Consider the following 9,621-nt stretch of genomic DNA (forward strand, 5'->3'; position numbering starts at 1 on the left):
GCACATGCCGCTGTACCGTATGTGCAACGAACCAATTCGCAGTTTGCAGTCCTTGGTCCTTAGGCCAAGGGACATTAGCAGCAACAACAAATGAACGTTGGTCGCTGGTCGCGTGCCCAAAGCACTTCGACACCCGACAGAATTGTGAATTGTGATTGTTTTTTTTATATATATGTATGTATGTACCTTCCCTAAAAACATTTCATTTTTGCCAGCGTTTAATGCTATCTCTCTTTCTCTGGGGTGTTTCATATCCTGCGGCGCGTATTTATTGTAGATTGTACGAATTATATACATTTATGCATGCTGCACAACTGCTGGAATACGACCATAATTATGCCAGGACTTCCCCCAGCTACCCGGGGTTCATTTCTCGATCCGGGGGTTAGTCACTCGCAATTTTTCGGTTGGGCTTTGTTTACCTTTCGAAGGATTTGAGAGCAAATTCCTTAAGCCCCACAGATTTTGGTGTCTTGGACCACACATGCTGCGATTGGCTTATTGGCCAACGAATTTAGGGCTTTTGCAATTGGGGGACTTATTAATTTTTAACTGAATGTTTTTTGGATTGTCTATCAAGAGTTTAAAAGTCAAAGGACAATGTTTAAACTTCTCCAGAATTAAATAAGAAGAGAGAAAGCCCTCTGAACCAATTTGATTCAAAAGTTAATCAAAAGTTTCTGTCTGATTTTCTTTGTCTTTTTCTTCAAGTTGGTTGTTGCCCAACGGGTTGGATTAAATTGCAATCTGAAAATCTGTTTATTGACTTATTGGATTAAAAATCACCTAGAGTTGCTGAAATATTTGGAAGAATTTAATTTTAATACCTAATGGACTAAGGAAAAGTGGCAGCAGATTTCTACCCCATTCTACCCAAAGCCCAATGAAATGCAATTAAAAAACCTTCACGCCCTGGAAACCAAATCAGTTTCCTGCTCGAGCTGCAGAAATTGCATGAAATTATGAAAGCGAAAAATTTAATTACAACTCAGTGGCAGACGAAAAGAATTATTTGAGTTGTGGGTGATGGCGGCCTGGCTTTAGCCTGGCGACTGAACCCCCAAAAAGGCAGCTCGGCTCCCATCTCGTTGCCACCGACAATGGGCAACATGTGCTACAAGTGTGGAGTGGATCCTTGAGGAGCTGCCCAAGCAAAAGTGCACGCGGCAGCGGCAGCGGCTCAGGCTCCAGGATTCAGGACTCAAAAGGCTTTTGAGACACACATGCACACAGAGTGGCAGACTGTGGAAGGCAGATGAGAACGAGAATGAAAATGAAAATGCATTATGCCGCATAAACGATGCATTTTCGAACATTAATTATTGCCAAGGATGCCTACAGGATCAGGACATGCAGACAGGACAGATTCGAGGGCGGCTGCACTTGAAATTACCATAAAAAGATGCACTTAAGGGTTACCAATGGAACAAACAACAAACAAAATGCGTACCTCGCCAGTTGGGGGGGTTTTGTGGGTGATTTGTTGTGGGGTCTCCAAAGGGGGTCCTCCGTTAAAAAGCGGTTTGGGAAATACATCTCTCTACCCCCTTGGCTATTGTGGGTGTTTGTTGAGTGCAAATTTGTGCCAAGCACGCCTTGGAGCGCAGAAATCAGAGCAGTCGAAAGAGATTACACGGAAAGTACACAAACAGAAATAAATTATAATTTTAGAAGCTTAATAGGACTTTAATATAGATGATGCTAGTATCTATATACCTTTCATCTTTTAGTCCTCAGAGATCTCCAGATCTTATTAATATCAATATGGGATAAGCCTCTTCAAATGTCACCACTCCAACCTAAAAGATTATTAACCCCAAAAAGCCAAAGGAAATTATTAAAATGCACTCCTTATTGATGGATGATAAGAAGCGTACGGAAATCTATAACCCACAGGCACTAATCCCCTGGAATAGCCCTGTCGCAGATTAATCAAACTTCATCGCTTTGATGACTTGATTTGCGTTTCCTTTTTCTCTCACTTTAAGGCGGCATTTGTGACTGACAAGGATAAGTTGGGCGAACGCATTTCAGAAAGGGGGAGTTCATCTTTTATTTTTTTCTTTGTTTCTACCCAGCGCAGGGTTGGAATTTGCAGCGTCCTTTCAGGACTTCGGCCTGGATGGCCAGAGGATGGCAGGAGAGACCTTCCAGGACAATGCTCGCGTGGCTGGCGCACTTCTGAGACTTTTGTTGCCATCGCCATCGAAGTTTGTGTTTGGATTTGGCTTCGGATGCGTGCGCTATTTTAATTCTAAGCTGCATGGCAAACATCGATTCCCTGCCATCCTTGCCATTCTTGGTATCCTGCCACCCTGCTGCGTTTGGATCGCTTTGGGAATACACTCTGCAATAGGGAGCTTACACCGAGAACAATTTTGTGTTATGCTGTATCAAGCTTTATTTTGGACCATATTTTCTGATTTAAAATTATAGAACATTTTTCTCAGTTTTCACTTTCTAAGGCTGGTTTTTGGGGTGGCAGCGTTGCCATGCACGTGCCTACCGTAATACAAGAACAACAACAATGGCGGCATCGTGTTCAACATAATATGCCATATTTCCAGAAGTCCTGCCAGTCCTGTGAGTCCTATGAGTCCTGCGACGAAAAGCCCTCGACGGGAATCGAAAGTGCATTCCCTTTCATGGCAACCATTGCCACTGTTGGCGTCGCATTTCGATTATATTAATGCAAAGCACACCCAGACACAGACACAGACACACACTGTCTCTCAGATACACAGACACAGATACAAAAACCCCAGATACAGATACGTGTTTTGGTGGTGAAGTTCGAATCCAAGTTGTGTCTGCGACGCTACCTACCCCACCAAAAGCAAACTTGACAAGCTTAACCGTCGTCTGAGGCCGCAAAAAACTGATAAATGCAGTGCTCAGAATTACACTTCAAGAAAATCTACTATATTATCTATTATATACATATTTTACCTGTCTGTTTTGTTTATTTTGATGTCCTTAAATATCCCAACATCTTTGTTGCAAACTCGAACAGCTGTTTCGCCAAATTTCTTGGCAACAAAGAATCAATTCACCTTCGAAAGGATCCCCTCCTGTTGGTTTATTGAGGACTCTGCCGTCTGACCTTATGGTTATACGCTCAATTAACGGTTGCATGGTTGTCAGCTGTTTTTGGCAAAAAGATTGAAAAAAGGAAAAAGGACAATGTGGAGCTCCGATTTCCGCAGAAAATGTTTTCCAGGCGAAAAATCGGATCGGAAGGTGCTGGGTTTTTGGTGCGTGGCAAAAATAGCAGCTGTCGCACATTGATTTTTCCGAGTGCATTGTCCTTGCTTCAGTTCAGTGTAAATGTGTGTGTGTGTGTTTGTTGGCAGGACTTTCACTAACAGCTCCCCCTTAGTGAGTTTTCCCCGTGTGTTCATAGCTGTGTGTGTGTGTCTGTGCTTGTGGAAAAAAGGGTGACTAATGTGTGTGTGATTGCTAACAAAAGATTCCGGCTTTTGCGGCTCGAGCTCTGCCGGCTTCGTCGGCTCGGCCGGCGTCGAAAAAGGACAACGACTTTGCTGCGCCCGGGGGATGATTTGTATTTCCAGGAGCGACACCAACACAAACAATGATTTCAGTTTGGGTTTCGCTTACGGTTTCGGTTTCGCTTTCCTTTGGGCCTCATGGCACACATAAATAGCCGCCGCCAGATCCCTTCAACGTCATTCGCAGCAGAAACGTCGAGCCGACTAGAGGTCCTGCCGCTTTTTGGGAGTTCACTCAGTCCGCAAGGATCAGCGTTATCAGTTTGTTGTTAAGTTTGCTTCCGTTCTACGTTCACCGTTCTACGTTCCACGTTCCACGTTCTCCGTTCTACGTTCTCCGTTCTGTTCTATTTTATTTGTTTGCCAAACGCGTTTAAGTTATCCACTATCGATGCCATGGCCCAAACACAGACACAAATGCAAACCCACTCGGAAACCGAGACCCTCAAACACCCGCACAGCATCGGCATCCAGCTGCAGCACAAGGGCATGCCCCACGGCCTCGGTTTGCTGACCACAGTGGCCTCCCTGCCACCCAAGTACCGCAGTCGCTATCTGAACCTGAAAACCAAGTGCGAAATTCCACTGGATCTCACCGTGAAACTACCATCGCCAGTGCCCAGTTGCGATGTGCCGGTGGCCACCACATTCACGGAGGTCTATAGCGAAAATGTTCTGCCGATCCAGCTGGAAAAGCCAAGGGAGGTGCAGGTGCTGGAGCAGGAGGAGCAGAAGCCAGTGCCGAAGCCGGAGCCAGAGCATGAGGGCGTAAATCCAGTGAAACCGCCAACACCACCGCAAAGTCCAACTAGCAAACGAAAATTGAGCTGCGACAATGATGACGGCTATCAGCAACCTGCCAAAATGTCAAAAATGGAAGCCTCCGCTCCCGAGATTGAAGCCACGCCGGCGAAACCCATCCAGGTGACCGATTCTGCACCAAAAACCAACAAGGCCACCACCTCCTCCGGCAAACCCTCCCGCAGCAAGGCCACACGTAAGCTGAAATTTGATGAGGAAACCAGTTCACCGGTTTCCGGGACAATTATCCGACCTCTGGAGGACATCACCGATGGCACCATGCAGTACAGCAACGGTGACATAGATCCCAAGTACAATATTGTCGAGATCACGGAGGAAACAAAGGCCGAATTGGCGGCCATCAAGAATGTGATTGGGGACTATGTTTGCCGATTGTGCAAGATTAAGTTCGATGATGCCTTCGGGCTGGCCAGGCACAGGTGTGCCTGCATCGTGCTCCTCGAGTACAGGTGCCCGGAGTGTGGCAAGCAGTTCAATTGCCCCGCCAACCTGGCCTCCCATCGTCGCTGGCACAAGCCGAAAAAAGAGCCCGCCACGTCCTCCAAAAAAGAGAATCGCAACACCATCAATCAACAGCACCAGCAGCAGCAACAACCACAGCAGCAGCAGCAGCCTGACAAAAAGGATGCCGAAGAAGTGTCCTTTGATTGTCTGGAGTGTGGCAAGAAATTCAAGAGGGCTGCCTACCTGAGAAAACACCAACTGACTCACCAGAAAAAGGCGAAACTGGGGGAGAAACCAGTCGAACCACCCATGGCCACCCCCTCGACGACAACCACAATAACTGGCAGTTTCCACTTCAATCAGGCAGGATCTTCAGGAGTCTCCACGTCCTCCGCCAGCAGCTCCCATTCGGATGAGGGTGTCTACGTTGTGGGAGCAGCATCCAGAAGTAATTACGACTACGATAATGATTACCTCTCGGACTGCAGCACCTCGACCTCATCCGCCGGCTACGGACGCCTCCAGATCGTGGAGCACGGTCTCACCGAGGAGGAGAGCATTGCTGCCGCCGCTCTGACCAATTTGCGGAATTGTGCCTCCGTCATCCAGCACACCACTATGGCCCACTAATATCGAGTGAGATTTTATACCAAAAATAATAATAGTTTTTACTTGGAAGTTTACCGTTAAGTTTAGTTTAGTTAGTTTAGTTAAACCAAAAATCCCAGTTAACTCTTGGGTATCTGCAGCTAAACCCGACCAAAGAATTAGTTTTATTAAAAGGGTAATTCAGTTAACCCGTTTTTAATCTTAGTTAGATGTAAAGTTTAGTTCTTAAACCGATTCAGTTTCGTTCGCAAGATGAGTTCAATTCTAGTCAGACTCTAATTTGTAATCCGTACTTCGGCAATCATTCCCAGTAGGTACTTTTAAATCTAGTCAGTGTCTAGTCTAGTCAAAGAATCTTGGCACTAGTCAGCTTCAGGAAGATCTCGAAAACACTTCTAGTCATTAGGATTAGTTTAGGAACAGTGGGGAGTGCAAAGAACTCTAGTCAAAAAACCAGCAAATACCAAAGACTCATAACTAACTCTCATAACATCTATTTGTCATAACTATTTCTCAAACTAACACTTTTCATAATCTTTTATCTGAAACTAACACTCCATCTTTCTAAAGCTATTTCTTTTTCTCATCCTTGACTTTCATAAATTATCATTATCATGCCCTGACACTTTCATAATTCATTATCCCTCCATGACTCATTCAAATACTCATCTTTCCCGATCATCTTTATTACAACCATTCCTCAAGCTCATCTTTCATCCTCCACACATATCACATTTCCACCCCAATTTCCTACTAACATTACCAGTGTAATTCTAGTCAAAAGTTCTTGCATTCCTTCTAGTCACTTTAGATCTATTTAGGTTCTTACGAATATATATCTATTTACGCGTATATCATTCTTCAATTTCGGATACAGCTTTATTTCTATTTAGGTTGCATACCGACACCAAAATTCAGGCGAATCTGTGCAGTAATAGTTTTTAAGTTCAAACCAAAAACCAAAAAGCAAAACCAAATTCCAAATTCTAAGTTTATATTTAATAATAGAAGACCAAACCCAGTGTGTTTGTGAACCAAAGTCGAGTGTGAACTCTAGTCATTTTTAGAATCTTAAGGCGAGGGATGAAGTAACTCCCCTCGGAATTAATTTCACTTAAAGTTCAGTTTAGTTTAGTTTAGGATAGAAACGGACATTGGACCAGCGTCACACTACCAGTCAAAGTATTTAACAGTACAACCTAGCTATAGAGGCCCCAGGCATCAGAACCGGCGGTTGTGTACTTAAAGCAATATATAGTAAGCCGATATCACAGCGCTATCGTTCCTTAGCATGTGAGTTTGTATCATAAACACGAATATCTTGGTTGTAACCGCAGAGTACAACGAAATGGGAAACTTTCGCTCAATCTAGAAATTAATTAAAATTAAGCTATATCATATTTATTTATACATAAGACCATATCGGTTGAGATTCGATTGTGATACTAACTACTAAGCCTAAAGTTTACAAGGATCGTTGTGCTCAAGAGTGCATTAACAATAAGAAAAGACAGATTTCTGTACCAATTATTTTTATACGTAATTTACACTTAAAGATAAACATATTTTTATACAAAAAAACAATGAAAAATTGCATCTTTTGGAAAGCCCCATAAAAATTGTAAATTATGAAAACACTTGAATAAAAACGGAAAACTGAACATGAGAACTTCTTTTATTGGAAATGGGCTTGATGGGTTGTCAGGACAAACAAACTCGCCAAAGGAGCAAATAATTGCTTTTTAATTTCGAATATCATCGTCATGTGGGGGTTGTTGTTGCAAGTCCTGGGGTATCGAGGTCCAGAGTAAACAATAATGATGATTGTTTCTTGGCAGATACTCCATAATCGTTCCTGCAGGCCTGTAATGAAATGCCATTAGAGGCCATTGACATGGCCCATCGATCTGGGGTTTCCAGCCGAAAGCAAATACCAAAACACATTCGCTGGGAAAGCGGAAAAGCGGAAGTGGATTCGGGAAAATGGGCAATGGACAGATGCAACTTGCGCCTAAGCACACACGAACTGGGGAAGAGTGTACTGCGATGGGGTGTAGTTGAGGGTGTGTGTGGTGCGGCTGGATGGACCAAAACTGAAACCCTAAACGGGCCCAAACTAATGATGCCCTCAACGGAAATGCGTAAAAAATGCTTAATCAAATAAAAATGCATGACAGCACGGAATAAAAAAATAAACGAACAGGATATGCCAGGATGCGAGGGTGCAGCAGCTAAAAATTAGGATGAAAGGGTGTGAGGGGGAGGTGGCCGTTGCGTGTGCGGTGTGAATCAATTTAAAGCGTCAAAAGACTCATATACCATTTAAGGAGATGTCCTGCCCCCATCCCCTCTCATCGAATTGTGTAAAATCATGCCGCCCGAAAACTACCCTCTTTGTTGTGTTTTTTAAGGGGGTGATGCAGCAGCCAACATCTGTGCCCAAATGTGGCACTAACTAAAATACGGTCATAATAATAAAATGATCTCGAAAACCGATACGAGGCAAGTTGCAGTTTGCACCTTGGCACGAGGCATTCCTCTACTGTGGCGCCCGCATAAGGATATGCCAGGATGTAGGCTTCGGCCTCGTCAACAAGTTTCAATTTCTGCGGGCCTAGGCCAGCTGCCTTCAAGATCCGAGTACCTTCCGAGATCCTGGAGGCTATCCCACTGCTCTGCTAATTTGCACCTTGAGAGGCTGTTCGCCCTTCGTCTTATGCAGGTCCTTTGTGTCCTGCGTCCAAGTGGCCTTATGTTCTAATAGAAGTACTTCAAAGAGTTGACAGATTGATGAGCCCGATTGGGTGATTCTGAGTGGCATAACTGAAGTGCGGACCTCTTGAGAAACCCATTTGATTACCATCATCCACGTCGGCTTGTTTGAAGGATTATTATAATTCTTATTACCCGCAGAGGATATTATACATTTGCCTAATAGAGTCCTTGCTTGATGTAATCAAAAATCAGAAGAGTGATTGGCCTAACTTGAAGTTTCTTACACACTTTTTAGCGAATAATTTGGGCATTTCGCTACCGATTCTAAAGCGGAATACCATTTAGAAACTATAACTCTACTCGCCTTTGATTTGCATCAAAAATTCGAAAAAATTTAACACAAAAAATTTCGATCAATTTTTGGCCAAAATCATGATGTACCCCTTGTAAAATTTTCGAAAAATGGCTCAAAAATTTTGTTCCTAGTTTATGACTGAGAATGTTTCTACTCGAAGTTCTAAGATCGGGAAGGTATGACACTTCAGGATCTGACAAATATTGACAGAGTTATGCTAATTTTTCTTTTAAGAAAATCCAAAATTAGGAACAACGTTTTTGAATTTTTTTATTTTCCCAAATTGACGATATTGATACACTTTTTAGTTAATATTTAAACTATTCCGCAACCGATTCAAAAAAGGAACACCATTTAGGAATCAGAACTCTAATCCCCTTCGATCTGCATCAAAAGTTTTTAAAAATTGAACATAAAAAATTTCGATAAATTTTTGGCCAAAATCATGATGTACCCCTTGGAAAATTTTCAAAATATGGTCCAAAAATGTTGTTCCTAGTTTATAACTGATAATGGTGCTACTCGAAGTTCTAAGATCGGGAAGGTATAACATTTCTGGATCTGACAAGTATTGGCCGAGTTATACTCATTTTGCCATTTAAAACTTGAAAAAATTTAAGAACTTGGAACATTTTTGAATTCCGCCGAAATCTAAATGATTTTTATTAAAATCTCAAAATCCTAACCGCTAGATATGAAATATTCCATCCATTAATCCAGCTACCATTATATCCTTAAAAGCTCTGTAAGCTTTCGCATGCAACCCTGCCATTCGCAATGTCCTGGCAGCTGTCAAGGACCTGCCACCCTGTCGGCATCCTGCGCAAGTGGACAGTTCCGACTGGCAGCTAAAATACGGGTTATCGGGACTTCCTCTCCGGCTCTCAGGACATCCCGGAGAGACGCCTACGCTGTACTAATCCGAGTACGAGTCCCGAGTCCGGAGCCAGAGCCAGAGCCGGAATGGCATCGCATAGCATCGCACACCTGACATTCATGTTGTGGCCAGGCTGGCAGTCAGACGTGTGGTGCGCATTCCAACCGAATCAACTTGAAAAAAACCGAAAACCCCGAAAGCCCCCAGTGCAAGGTGGAGCCAAAGATTCCTCCGGTGGAACATAGTCCGTGTATAGGGCATACGGTTCAACGTAAAGTGACATTTGCCGT

At 43.5% G+C, this 9,621-nt stretch overlaps 1 protein-coding gene across 1 annotated transcript; it reads left to right on the plus strand.

Annotated features, from left to right (window-relative positions):
• The first annotated feature begins 3,654 nt into the window (after positions 1 to 3,654).
• On the plus strand, positions 3,655 to 7,045 carry LOC6507056 (insulinoma-associated protein 1b). Its single transcript, XM_032454782.2, has one exon. It carries the CDS (start codon positions 3,906 to 3,908, stop codon positions 5,403 to 5,405), a length of 1,500 nt encoding a protein of 499 aa, XP_032310673.1. The 5' UTR covers positions 3,655 to 3,905; the 3' UTR covers positions 5,406 to 7,045.
• Positions 7,046 to 9,621: the final 2,576 nt, after the last annotated feature.

Source organism: Drosophila ananassae, chromosome 2R (genome assembly GCF_017639315.1).
Source record: "Drosophila ananassae strain 14024-0371.13 chromosome 2R, ASM1763931v2, whole genome shotgun sequence".
NCBI classification, from domain to species: domain Eukaryota; kingdom Metazoa; phylum Arthropoda; class Insecta; order Diptera; family Drosophilidae; genus Drosophila; species Drosophila ananassae.